Consider the following 12223-nt stretch of genomic DNA (forward strand, 5'->3'; position numbering starts at 1 on the left):
TTAAACTTTGCTTTAAAAGGTACCTTTTAATGTGTCTTTTGTCTTTTTCTTTGCGCAGTGGTAGTGTAACAGCTGTTATGCACAAACCTAATATAGTCGTAGGACAGGGATGTAGATGATGAGTATTGTAAGATCTATGTAAGCTCTAAAACACTATTAGCCTGGCTCTTTGCCAACATGAGCAAACCATATCAAAGTGTGTTTGACCCACAGATTTGACTTGGCTCCAATTGACTACCTTGTATTTCTAAAGACTAAAGGACTTTCCCCCACTCACAGCCAACTGTGAAAACATGCCTACAGTCCCACGGTGTTCAAAGTTTAAAAGGCAAAACCAATTGAAAATCATCATGAGGAAAAAAGCAGTTGTTACCCAGAAGCAGTTTCTGAAAGCATATATTTAGAAATCCTCACTGTTGGTTGCTTTGAACTCCACCTAGCGTTTTCTGCAGTGACATAGAAATAATTGTGCCGCACTGAACAAGGTAAAAGGGAGGAAGCACCCCTGCTTGGCTCAGAAATAACATCCACATGTTGTCAGAACAAGAAATTAAGCCTTCTCACAACATGTGTTGTTTGTTTTTTTAATTATTATTATTTGAGGACAGAAGGATAATGGTTATTAAGTAGAGAGGTTTGCCGAAACAAACAGATCATTGTATTTTGTGAAGCTTTTAAGCTTAAGAAGGGACAACAGTTTACAAAAAAGACCATAAAAGCAAAACAAAGTTCAACTAAATAAGAATTTTTCAAACTTCTATAGTTTCTTTTTGCAGCCTTACCTTTTTTGTAGATTTGTATTCTACTAATTACTTCTGTAAATTATATGGGTTGTGAAATGAGATACAAATTATAATGAATAAAAGCATACTGAAACTGTTTATCTCATATGAATTTCAGGTATGGCATGATGTAAGAGAAGGTAGATTTCCAGAGGGCTTCACTGAGCGATTTAAATCACAGGTACAGTATTAGAATACATTATTTCAGTTAGTTTATTTATTTATTCATAAAAAAATAATTCAAGTTTAATTTTTTTTGCAGGTACCCATAATCAAAAGCATGCTTTCAAATGATGCCTCAAAAAGACTCCGTGCATCTGAAATACTTGAGCTTTTGAAGAGTGTTGATAAAGACAACTCACTTAAAGCTCATACTCAGTAAACACCATTTTAAGAGTCTTCCAAATTGTGCTTAAATCCAGTTTGATTCAAACTTACGGAATTCCATAATATATCAGAAGCAAGAGCAAGACTTAGGACGTGTCTCTTCCATGGTGTTCAGCCTTCCTGCCATTGAGGAGCTTGCTGGCCAAAATGGTCACATCACCATTCACTCCCACTGGCTGCAGACCAGAACAGCAAACATCTGCAAACAATTGCTTACATTTTTTACGTGGAAACACAGGTTAGATATGAGCTGAACTATATTATACCATAAGCGCAGGAACCTAGTCCTCGTTTCCTGTAAGACTGTGTTGATGTGATAACTGACCTGTGGCAACTCCCTGTGTGTGTGCTCTTAACACACGCTCAATCCGTTATCAGTTGAAGTGGATGAAGTGCTGTCTTGTGGCATGTGAATCAAGCCTTTCTGCTTTTTCACAACGGTCTTTATATTAATTATTAGAATCCCCCCTTTTAGATCAGAGGAGGTAATGAGCTGAATTGGAAAGACTGATTTTGGTAGGAAGAATACTAGAAAGAGGTGGGGGTTATTCTTTACTAAATTTCAGGTCTTTAAAGTGAATTTTCTTCTCACTATATACATATCAGAACACTTAGCACATTAATGCTCTAAAATTTAAATACACTTACTCTTTTAAAGTAGGTGTTCCTTGAGAATGGGAATGTTTTAAATGTTAAGCATCTAGCTTCTAGGAAATCTAGTCAAAAGAGATCTGTCCTCAACTTTTGAAACCCTCAGGATTTTTTTGTTTGTTTTTGTTTTCTGAAACAAAGTTGGGATACTCTAAGTCTTCAGAGTTTTCTCAATAGTAACCATTTTAAAGACATTGTCGAGAGCACTTTAAACATCCTCTACCCCATACTGCTGGGCTTTAATCGCTTATTGTAGTACTGAGGCATGTGTAACTGGTAACAGGTGTCCTGAACACCTCTGGTGGACTTACCATCAGCTCCGCAAAAGGTAACAACAGATTGCCTGTTACTATTTGGTTACATACTTCAAATATTACAGGTTTGGCAGAATAGGAAGAATTGTGCAGGGGAGAAAAGATGGGCAAACGTAGTCCTTCTGATTCTCATCTTTGAATTGTTTGAAAAAGATAGGGCTCACTCCTGTGGAACTCCATAAATGCAAATGCAAAGACTTCTAAGCAGAAAAATAAGTATGATGTGATGACGTGTAATAAAGATAAAGTACAATATGATTTTTCTAAAATATTAAACAGGTTAAAGGTGGGTGTTTGGTTAAAAAGAATAATATAAAATAATACAGAGTCATTTTTATACTCTCATGGAAATCTATTGCTGATCCCCTATAAGCGGTGCTAAATAATGGTCTGATTTTATGTCCTTTTCTAAGAACGGTTCTTTTTTTCCCCCTTATAATGAATGTTATTCCTCATAAATAAAGCATTCCATTGTTTTGGAGTAATTTGTGGTTTTTTGCAGTACTCAAGGTCTAGGGGAATTTATAATCCAACAGACAAAAATGCCACTAGTTCTACTTCCCTTTCACCCATAAAACTACCCTTACAATATGAAAATTAACATGCGACAAGTTTCAGCTGAATCCTTTGCAGTTCTTGCACAGAACACGTGTACCACCACTATTCACCATTACTCTGAGGTGACATCACAACTTTTCAGTACTTAAAGGGGGCTTATAAAAAAGCTGGAGAGCAACTTTTTTTCTCAATCAGATAAAGAAGGAAAAAGGGGAATGGTTTTAAACTAAAAGAGGGGAGATTTAGGTTAGAGGTTTAGGAGGAAATTCTTCACTTGGGGTGGTGAGGCACTGGCACAGGTTGCCCAGAGAGGCTGTGGATGCCCCATCCCTGGGGTGTTCAAGGTCAGGTTCGACGGGGCCCTGGGCAACCTGATCTAGCGGGTGGCATCCCTGCCCATGGCATGGGGGTTGGAAGGACACCTTTAAGGTGCCTTCCAACCTGAGCCATTCTATGATTCCTTTCTTACTGTTAAGCATTATTTATCTTGTCACAGTAGTTTTTGATAGATTTTTATTTTTTTGCAGTACTTGTATACTTTAATAGTAACTTTCTATTAGAGGATGTTTACAGGAGCAGTTGTCACTCCTTAAGAAAAAAAAGTCTATTAAGATTATTTATAAATACATATATAAATTGAATATGTCTTGCTCAAATTTAAATTGAATATCTTGCTCAGTTGGATGGAGCATAATCGAAGACTGTTGAATTCTTACCTGCCTTCAAGTTACAGTAATTCACAATAATGCAGTTTTAATTCCTAATAAATTGTGCATCAAGCAGAAAAGACAGAACACTTCAAAAATGGGCAGTTTAACCCGTCAACTTTATGATTCTTCTGCATACATTGGTATAAACTCTGGCACAGCAATGCACTTTTTAAAAAAATTGTCAGAGTATATCAACCATACATAGTTACCTAGAACTCCTTGCTTTAGAAAGGCTTTAATCATGATCTGCAGCACTGTCTCCAGGGCAATTTGTAGACAAATCTTCAGCATCTATGGAATAAGCAGAGAAAAAGTGAGCAATTAATTCCACCGCAGAAGAGGAAAAAAAGTTGCCAGAATTATTTGAAGAAACTGCACAAAACAGGTTAAATGGAATTCAAGGTTTGCAAGTTATTAATTCTAAACTGTGTTTTAAAAACACTGAACACAAATAACACAAATTCTACCCTCTCTTGTGCAATGAAATTAGATGTGTTATAATTGTTCCAGAAACACCTGCGAGCTTGCTTTTTTTTTTTAATGGTACTAGTTTTAATATCTGAATTTTGTTTTCTCAAAACAAAATGAATATTAATACCAATTCAAGTAAGTGCCAGTATGTACTTTTTGTGCATGTCAACACCTTACAGTGGACTTACAATGAAAACCCATCAAGCTTTTTGCAAAACAGCATCTCGGAAGGAAAACTTGTTATGTATAATTAAATGACTATAGTAAGAGAAACAAAAAGTACATATTCTGACAAAAGTATTAGCGTTTCTCCCACGAAACGTTGTACGCTGGATGAGGGGTAAGCATGCAGCTATCAGACTACATCATGACAGCTTCTCATAAGCCAGGCTGCAGAACAGAAAGCAAAGCCGTTCGGATGGCACATGTGGGCTGTTGAGAGCTCTCTTAGAGAAGTGTCTCTGGTAATGCTGAAGCAACCTAATATCAACCATCTGCATTATAGCAAAGGGAAGATGGCTAATGAAATGAGGTTAGACCCAATATCAGGAAGTTGATAGCCTTTGATTCTGGACCTGAGAAAAGGCAAACTGACTAGAATGAATAGAAGCATAGGCATAGTTTGTATAGCACTGCCCTTGAGGAAAGCATGTGACAGGGTAAAGAGTGAGTATATATTGTATTACTCGAGTCTAGCTGCAGAAGTGAATTAAAACACATACGTGGCAGGTTTACTCTCACCTTCATAGGTCGTTCCACACCAAATGCAATAAAAGTGTTCTTGTCGTAAATATGCAGTCAGGAGTTGTAGCTTTTCTAATACCTACAGGTATGTACAAGGATGCAATGAGTAGGAGCTTACATGATGGACAATGGTTTGAGCTACTGGTTTTGCTAAAACAGATTGTTTAACCTTTTTCTATAGAAAAGCCACTGTAACTCAGTAAGGTGTGGTTACCCAAATTGCTGTGCCTACAGCAAAGGAATCCATGATCTCCAGAAAGTTAATGGCTGTTGTTTGTTCATTATTCTTTCCAGCTATGAAACCTGCACTGAAGATACTGCTGAAGTATTACCTAGCTACTTTATCTCAAGTACATGATATTTTTTGATGGAATTTTTCACACTTAATCTCTGCAAATCTAATACGTTAAGCTAACAACAGTGGTATAATCTAGTTCTCAAAAAACATTAATTTCTGGTGTCCAGTTCAAGGTCACCTGTGAAGCATTTTCAGAAATCACTTACTGATTCTAAAGTTCACCCTACAACATGAGATGAAGCATCCAAAATTAAACCTTAAAAGTAAACAGTTTTACATTGATCAAATATGTGATCTTGCATATGGCAGCTAAGACACCACAATGTTTAGAATTTCATTTTGATTACTTTTTCCAAAGATCGGCTTCAAAAGAGATAAGCAATAAATCAGTTTTAATGTTTTGTATTTTATCATATAATTGCTTTAAAAATCTTTGCTTTAAGATGGCAAAGAGATCATTTACTACAGCTTTGAAAATGATGAATACATACATTAAATTTCACTGTGAATCGAGCCATGCATTTAGTTGTGAAGCTTACACTTAAATCTGAGCTTGTGCATTCATCGTCCTTGTCTTCTTCATCCTTCTTGTCTTCCTCTTCAGGTTCTAGCCAATACCAAGTCTCCTTGGGAACATCAATATCCTTAAATAATGAAGGATATAAATGGAAATTATCTTTAATTTATTAATTATTACTTTGCAGCCTGTATCTCTATACTTTAACCTTCCTTCTAACCCAAAGAAATATGTCTCACTTTTTGCATATCTAATTGCTGGCAGGCCCTCTGGCTTTTTCGAAGGTCTCCTTCCATCTTACGTTCTTCTTGTTTGTTTTTGAACCTTACTCTGTTAAGAAAAAGTAGATGGGTAAAATAAGCGGGAAGACAAACAGTGAGATGTGTTACAGTCAACAGCTTTTCTAAAATAGAAAATCTGCCAAGATTCTAGCCATACCAATCCCTCAGACTGCTGAACGCAGACCAGAGGAGACCATGCTAACCAGAACAATGTTGAAGTTAAGAAGTCCCTTCTGACATCAGTTTTGGAGGAGCAATGAGTATTATTATTATTTTTTGGGGGGGAAATAAACCTTTCAGTTACATCTTCAGGACAGAGCTTTTGATGATAATTACACTTTGAATACTGTTTTTACACCAGGTTTCCATAATGCATGAAAAAATGGTTCATGAAACAGTTGCAGAGAGGATTTTAATCTTCCCTAGTCTTTCCTTATAAAAAAAGCAAACAAGGAGAAAAAAAGATATATTAAAACCCCCAAAGTTTACCCTGAGTTTTCTTTTGTTGCAAAACAAAACCACTGCAGCAATGCTGCTCTGGATTATCCGTGAACTTTATATTGAAAAAGATGACATGGTTCTTTGACTTAAAAAGTTGCAAATTATTTGTAAATTAGAATACGTACTGTTTACATTGCTGAATCATTTATTTTTAAAGGTTCATATATACTTTTGGTGTTACAGCGTTCACCTGCTCTTGCTTTAGAACTGAGAAGCAATTACTGTATGTTTCAACTCATACCTCCCATTCAAACAACGTGCAGAATTAGTAACACACTGTAAGAATAAATAAACCTCATGCATAAAAAGAACAGCCTTGTAGACGCTGCTTGGAGTATCATTTACACAATTTTACCTGAATTGATCTGCAGCTTGTTCGTTTGCTTGTTTTTTCATATGGAGTTTTTGTCTATAGTTTTCTAGTTTTTCTTCAGCTTTTCGCTTTTTGAATTCCTCATGACCAAGCCCACTTCTGCCTAGTTAAGTTTAAAACATGAATGTAAGCAGCTGAGAAGCTCTGATACCTAACTAAGTCAATTAGGAAGCATCACGTACCTGTTTTTATGTTCAGAGGAATAGGTTCAACAATGCCTTCTCCTGTGAAAAGGAAAAATAGGCCAATTTAAAAAAACAGGTCTTCCTCAAACCATGGTTTGTGTGGTACATTCAAATAGTCAAGTTGATTTTGCCATTAAATATGTAAATTTTCTTGGAATTCTATTTTCTGGAAACGGAAAAACCTCCTATTGATACAAATTTAGTGCACTACAAATGACCTAGCTGAGCTGGAACCTCCTTTATTTTTTTCCTTGTCTGCTGAATTGCTGTGTGCTTTTTTCAGAACACTACCCAACATAAAGAAAATGATGTTGATCTGATAGGTACAGCATACCTGTGATGAAGATTGCTTCGCTACAATCTTCTGTGGCATTTTTTATTTGAGAATTTCACAACTTGATAAAGATGAAGAAAAACAGGAATCTGTCTGGGCCACTTAAGTTGCTGATCATCTGCTAGAGATTCACTGAACTAGCGTAACGATTACTGATGTTTTCCTTCACTGATTTTATCTGTCAAGACTTCACGCTAAGTATTGTTTCTTGTCCAGAATACAGTGATAAATTCAAGGAGGGTGCTGACCTTTTTTTTGAGCAGTGAGCTTTCCAAGACCATCAAAAATTTCTTAGAGCAATTCCTATAGACATGCACATACTGAAGTGCGTTTAGCGAGCAGCAAGTACTGCTGCTTCCCTCACATCTCTCAACAGTCATTTTTATTTTAGAAATTTGCTCTTTTTTTTTTTTTTTCCTGTCAGAACATGAGAGCAAAGGGGGGCTCTTAGAGAGGCATTTATTGACCCTGTCTGTAAGTGAAGCAGCAGCTGCAGTTTGTAAAATATAAGCATGAAAGTAGCATGCACGTCTAGACAGCAACAAGCTTACCACTTTTGCCAAGGGCCTGGCCACTCTTGTAGCCCATCTTCTGCAGCAGAGCAAAGCCTTTGTTCTCGTTGCCCAATGCACTCTTCAACACCAAGTCACGTCGCTCTTTTTCTTCTTCTTTCACGCTCTTCTGTCTGTTTCTCTCGTTGGCTTCTTTTTGCTTTTCTTCCTTCTGAATAGCTTCTTTCACCCGGCGCACCATGGGCAAGCCTGGCCTCACATCCTGCCTAAGAATTAATAACCTCTGCAAATATTAGCTCATTTTTCATTCTTTTTTATGCTTACAACCATTTAAGAGAAAAAAAAAAAGACAAAAAAAAAAGACGGCTACTTACTTAATAAATAAGTCAGACATGTAATCTTCCTCTTCATCCTCCTCCATGTTTAGCACGCATGCCCTGCTCAGCCCCTTTCCTCCAGGCACTACAAACAGTGCTCACAGCCCCTGCTCTTTCTGCGGATGACCTGGGAGGCAGGACCCGTGCTCAGTCGAAAGCCTCACGCCCGTTTCAGGCTCGGGCTGCCTCCCTTTGCGCCCCGCTTCCCCAAACACCTCTCAACCCAACCCTGTTCTCCCCCCGCCGCTACCCGGTAGGGGGCTGAGAGGAGCCCCCCGTTCCCTCACACCACCCCGGGCCGGCGCCTGCGTGCGGCCGCCCCTTCCCTTCCCTTCCTTTCCCTTCCTCCGCCCCGGCCTGGCCGCTGGCGCCTGCGCTTTTGCCGCTTCCTGCTGCTGCTGCACGGCCGGCGGCGGCTCCGCGCCGTCCGCTGAGGGTGAGGGAGGCCGGGGCCGGGGCCGGGGCCGGGGGCGGTTGCAGCGGCCCCGCTCGGGGCTCGGTGCGCAGGGGGCTGGGCGGAGCGGGGTGCCCTGGCACGGAGGCCTGCAGGCCCGGTTGTCCCGGGTGAGCCCCGGCTTGGGGCTGAGCGCTTCTCGGCGGGCAGATCGGGAGGGCTTTCTGGCACGGCTGGGGGGTTTAAGCCCTGCTTTGATGCGGCGTCGCCGGGGGAGGTAACGGTGTGCGCGGTGCCCCCTGCGCGGTGGGTGAACTCCGGAGCAAGGCTCTGGTCGTCGCAGGTGGCCTGGGGAGAGCCCGCCTGAGGGCTTCGAGGCCCTTCAGCCCCCCTGAATGCCCTATAATTCACCCTGCATCGGATCCTATGCACCTCGGTGGCACTGCTGAATGTCTGTCGGTGTGCAGGTTGGGGAGCTAGAGTTTATGGTCCCTAAATCCAGCAGGTGAAGAGATATGGGAATGTGTGGGTGAGGGATTCAGGACTCGGAAGGCCAGGGGAAGCCCTAAACTTTTGGCTGGGGAGGAAGAGCAGCAAGGAGCTGTGCTGTTGGACTAGCCCTCTGGAGAGCCTTAGTGCCGCCGCCATTCACTGCGCTTCTCTCTGCTCTCCTTTCGAGGTGTTTTGGGCGACGTCACTGTACCTTAGGGATAGGCAAGATCTCTGAATTCTTTGTAACATTTGAAAAAATAATAATCCAGTGAAAGTGTTTGGGAGGTATTAGCGGGAGGGCAGAACATGCTTCTGTACGTGGTCTTGCCACCTTTTCTGATCTGTCCCTGGTGATGTAAGTAATGAAAAACACCACAAAATACAGTGCAAAGGAGCCAGGTTGGTGTTACAGATACTGTGCTGCTCTAGTTCCTAGGGACTTGGTGTGCTCAGGTGAGTTTAGAACCACGTTATCGTTGTGATATTGGCATCTCACCCTTCTCTACAGTTTAATAGGGGGCTGATTTATAAACAAAGTTCTTTAATTTAATTCATTTCACTTCAATAATTTTGTTGGGTTTGACCTCAAACAAGGAAGCAGGGGAGAGCACAGTAAACACCCTGAGAATACGGGCAGAACGGTGCAGCTGTAGGAGGATAGCGGTGGGGAGGCACGGTACTGCTTGTTTGATTTGCCTTTCCCGTTTGACCTGAGATCCTGGTTTCAGCATCACTAAACTCAGGTTTTGGATTTGGTGTGTTGATTTTTTTTTTTTTTTTTTTTTGGGGGGGGGGGGGGGATTTTTTCAGAAGATGGTTTTTTTGGTTGACTTTTTTTTTTTTTTTTTTAGATTTTTTTTTTTCCCCCATCAGTTCTACATAAAGCAGCTCCGCTTGCTTAAATGTAGTTTGCTGACAGTGATGTTGTCTGCAGAGTGCTTGCTTACACCAGTGGTGTGCTTATGGTAGTGCTTTGCTGCTGCCCCACAGTCAGCGAGCAGGGTCTCAGTGTTGGATCTGTGGTACTTTGCCTGCTGCCTGTGCTCCAGGCCGCCTGGGTTTCAGAGGGCGCATTTGTCTACCCCATAAAGCAAGGCCGGGGTGGTCTGGCAAGTGTTAGATGAGTGATCCCAAATGCTGTCACTGTTCCTGCCTCTCCCATATTTGTGAGGAGTGGGAAATCCTACTAATATCCATTCCACCCCTTGCTCTTCTTCCAGTTAAATAATTTGGGCCATCCTAGAATTTCAGCTGCGAAACTGCATTAGGCCACAGAGTTATGTGTGTTGTGCGATTTTACTGACTAACATGTCAGTACATTATCCTGTGATTTTTAGTGATACATTTTAAACCGGCACAGATGAGTCTTATTTCTAGAAAACATGTATTTCTACATTCCTTAACGTGGTGCTGTTGTTTGCATATGTCGCTTCTGTAGCTCTGTTGTGCTCTGGAACTATGTTTGGTAGCATGCAAGCCTCGTGCTGTGCTATTTCTGCAGAGCCCACACATTGTGTCTCGGGACATGCACGTGTCTTTCAGTAAAGAGAACCATCCTATCATTCCTGAAAGCAAAAGACACTGATTCTCCACTAGTGCTTGTAAGGGGCTCATCTCTCTCTCACGTTGTCTGTTGAAGATACTGAAAAGGTGTCCATGTTCGTGTCCCAGCTTCAGGAACGGGGTTAAGGTCTTGACTGGGGACAGTTCATACTCTGTTTTATGTGAGAGGAGACAGTTAAATGACTCCTATAGCTATTTTGTGTCGCTTTTTTTTTTTTTCTTGGCTCAGATTTTGCACCCTTTAGTTGTCTGTAGGTGCTCTTTTTACTATTAGCACCTGTGATCTGTGAAGTATTGATGAAAGTAGTTGGTTGTAAATATGTGAGTAGTTTTCATTTGGGACTGCTTAGTTAAGCTGTGTCTAAGCAGGCTTGAGCCATAATACTGTAATCTATAGGTCTCATCTTCATATTTTCATCTGATTTTCAGAGCTCTATATTGTTGTACTATACTTCATACTAATATTACAATTTTTATTTCAGATTCATTACCATCTATGATAAAACCAGAACTTAACCAGTAATGGAGCTGGCTCACAGTTTGTTACTGAATGAGGAAGCGTTAGCACAGATTACAGAAGCAAAGAGGCCTGTCTTTATCTTTGAGTGGTTAAGATTTTTGGATAAAGTGCTGGTAGCTGCTAACAAGGTAAGTTTTTGTTGGTGGTGTTTTTTTTTTTTCCTCTTTCTAAAATGTATTAATTTTATCATAGAGAAAGCTAGTAGATAATATCCAGGTCATAACTGTCTGATTCCAGATTCAGCCTCTGCTTTAGTTTGTTGCTTTTAAGTGTTTACTTGTAGGCAGTCAGTGACTCTTGCATAAACCATTTAGCTTGGTTTCTGTTCTAAAGCGTCATAAATGTTTGGAAGGTGAAACCTCCCCTTCTGGTGAAGGGATTCTTGATGGTAAAGAGGATTAAAAGATGCTTTGTGCAGGTAATACCGTAATTTTAGTAGGTCATTTAAAGAATATAAAAATTACTTAAAATAACGTCCAATTCTGATCATTTACCATCTGTCTCTGCTATTACTGGGCATATCTTGAGCCTCTCTGAATTATGGAGAAGTGGGAGTGGTATAAGGTTTACTTCAATCTCTTGTATTTTTTGCTGGGTGTTGTTTGGAACAAGACTTACTGTGTTAATTTTTGGTCTGTTTACAGACAGATGTCAAGGAAAAGCAGAAGAAACTAGTAGAACAGCTAACAGGACTCATCAGTAGCTCCCCAGGGCCACCTACGCGAAAACTGCTAGCAAAAAATCTTGCTGCTCTCTACAGCATTGGAGACACATTTACTGTTTTTCAGACACTTGACAAGTGTAATGACATCATCAAGAGCAAAGATGACACAGCAGCCTACCTGCCCACAAAACTGTACGTTCAGTATGACTGGGGAAAGGGGAATGATTTTTAAGCAAAGTGGTCGTGGATATTACAGAAAAATCTGCCTGTATATATGTGCGTGTTTACTTATATTGTGCATGCTTTGGAGCTTATATATGCTTGATGTAGCAGGAAAAAAGAGCAATATTGAGGTTGTAGAGGGTAGGATTCGAAGGTGACAGATACACTTCTGTCGGAAAGTTCAATACTTTCCTCTAGGCAAAGGAGTTACATTTCTTCACGTGCTTATGCAGTGGAGAGGATGACAGTAGTTATGCTACGTATAAATAATGCCCTGAAGCAATTCCACCAGTTCTGCTGGTGGTTGAGCCCAAGTGCACAATTTTTGATGTAGCCCCACAGATTGTCAAGCAGGAACAATTGCCAAGAGAAT

At 40.3% G+C, this 12223-nt stretch overlaps 3 protein-coding genes across 7 annotated transcripts in view; 2 read left to right on the forward strand and 1 right to left on the reverse strand.

Moving 5' to 3' along the window:
* The window catches only part of EIF2AK2 (eukaryotic translation initiation factor 2 alpha kinase 2), a 24580-nt gene extending 21965 nt beyond the window's left edge, over window positions 1–2615 (forward strand). For both annotated transcript variants that reach the window (XM_035322993.1, XM_035322994.1), the window contains 2 exons: window positions 901–963; window positions 1045–2615. In XM_035322993.1, the coding sequence (XP_035178884.1) occupies window positions 901–963; window positions 1045–1164 (183 nt within the window). In that variant the 3' untranslated portion in view covers window positions 1165–2615. The remainder of the gene's footprint in view (window positions 1–900; window positions 964–1044) is intronic.
* GPATCH11 (G-patch domain containing 11) lies at window positions 569–8185 on the reverse strand. 3 transcript variants are annotated; one of them, XM_035322999.1, is made up of 9 exons: window positions 7993–8185; window positions 7658–7901; window positions 6770–6811; window positions 6570–6690; window positions 5672–5762; window positions 5455–5559; window positions 4615–4696; window positions 3608–3693; window positions 569–1368 (listed from the first exon to the last, which is right to left on the reverse strand). In XM_035322999.1, exons 2-8 carry the CDS (start codon window positions 7857–7859, stop codon window positions 3638–3640), a joined length of 699 nt encoding a protein of 232 aa, XP_035178890.1. In that variant the 5' UTR covers window positions 7860–7901; window positions 7993–8185; the 3' UTR covers window positions 569–1368; window positions 3608–3637. The 3 variants fall into 3 exon arrangements, with proteins under 3 accessions (XP_035178890.1, XP_035178888.1, XP_035178887.1); XM_035322997.1 differs by having other exon boundaries at window positions 569–1341; window positions 3604–3693; window positions 7658–7884; window positions 7993–8178; XM_035322996.1 differs by having other exon boundaries at window positions 7658–7884; window positions 7993–8177.
* Window positions 8186–8317: 132 nt separating this feature from the next.
* HEATR5B (HEAT repeat containing 5B) overlaps window positions 8318–12223 on the forward strand; it is a 55658-nt gene continuing 51752 nt past the window's right edge. The window contains exons 1-3 of one of the 2 annotated variants that reach the window (XM_035323003.1): window positions 8318–8411; window positions 10927–11092; window positions 11609–11820. In XM_035323003.1, coding sequence (XP_035178894.1) covers window positions 10967–11092; window positions 11609–11820 — 338 coding nt within the window. In that variant the 5' untranslated portion in view covers window positions 8318–8411; window positions 10927–10966. Of the gene's footprint in view, window positions 8412–9190; window positions 9237–10926; window positions 11093–11608; window positions 11821–12223 lie in introns of those variants that run through there. The other variant, XM_035323001.1, reaches the window with a different exon arrangement.

The sequence above is a fragment of the Oxyura jamaicensis genome, chromosome 3, assembly GCF_011077185.1.
Source record: "Oxyura jamaicensis isolate SHBP4307 breed ruddy duck chromosome 3, BPBGC_Ojam_1.0, whole genome shotgun sequence".
Lineage (NCBI taxonomy): Eukaryota > Metazoa > Chordata > Aves > Anseriformes > Anatidae > Oxyura > Oxyura jamaicensis.

What these genes read in the sequence shown, in the direction of transcription:
- GPATCH11 (XM_035322997.1), bottom strand. Translation starts at nt 8,039, where the DNA reads ATGGAGGAGGATGAAGAGGAAGATTACATGTCTGACTTATTTATTAA. An exon ending in CAAGCTGCAGATCAATTCAG is followed by an intron (nt 5,763 to 6,569) that starts GTAAAATTGTGT and finishes TTTTCTTAACAG; the next exon opens with AGTAAGGTTCAAAAACAAAC. An exon ending in GCACAAGCTCAGATTTAAGT is followed by an intron (nt 4,697 to 5,454) that starts GTAAGCTTCACA and finishes ACATACCTGTAG; the next exon opens with GTATTAGAAAAGCTACAACT.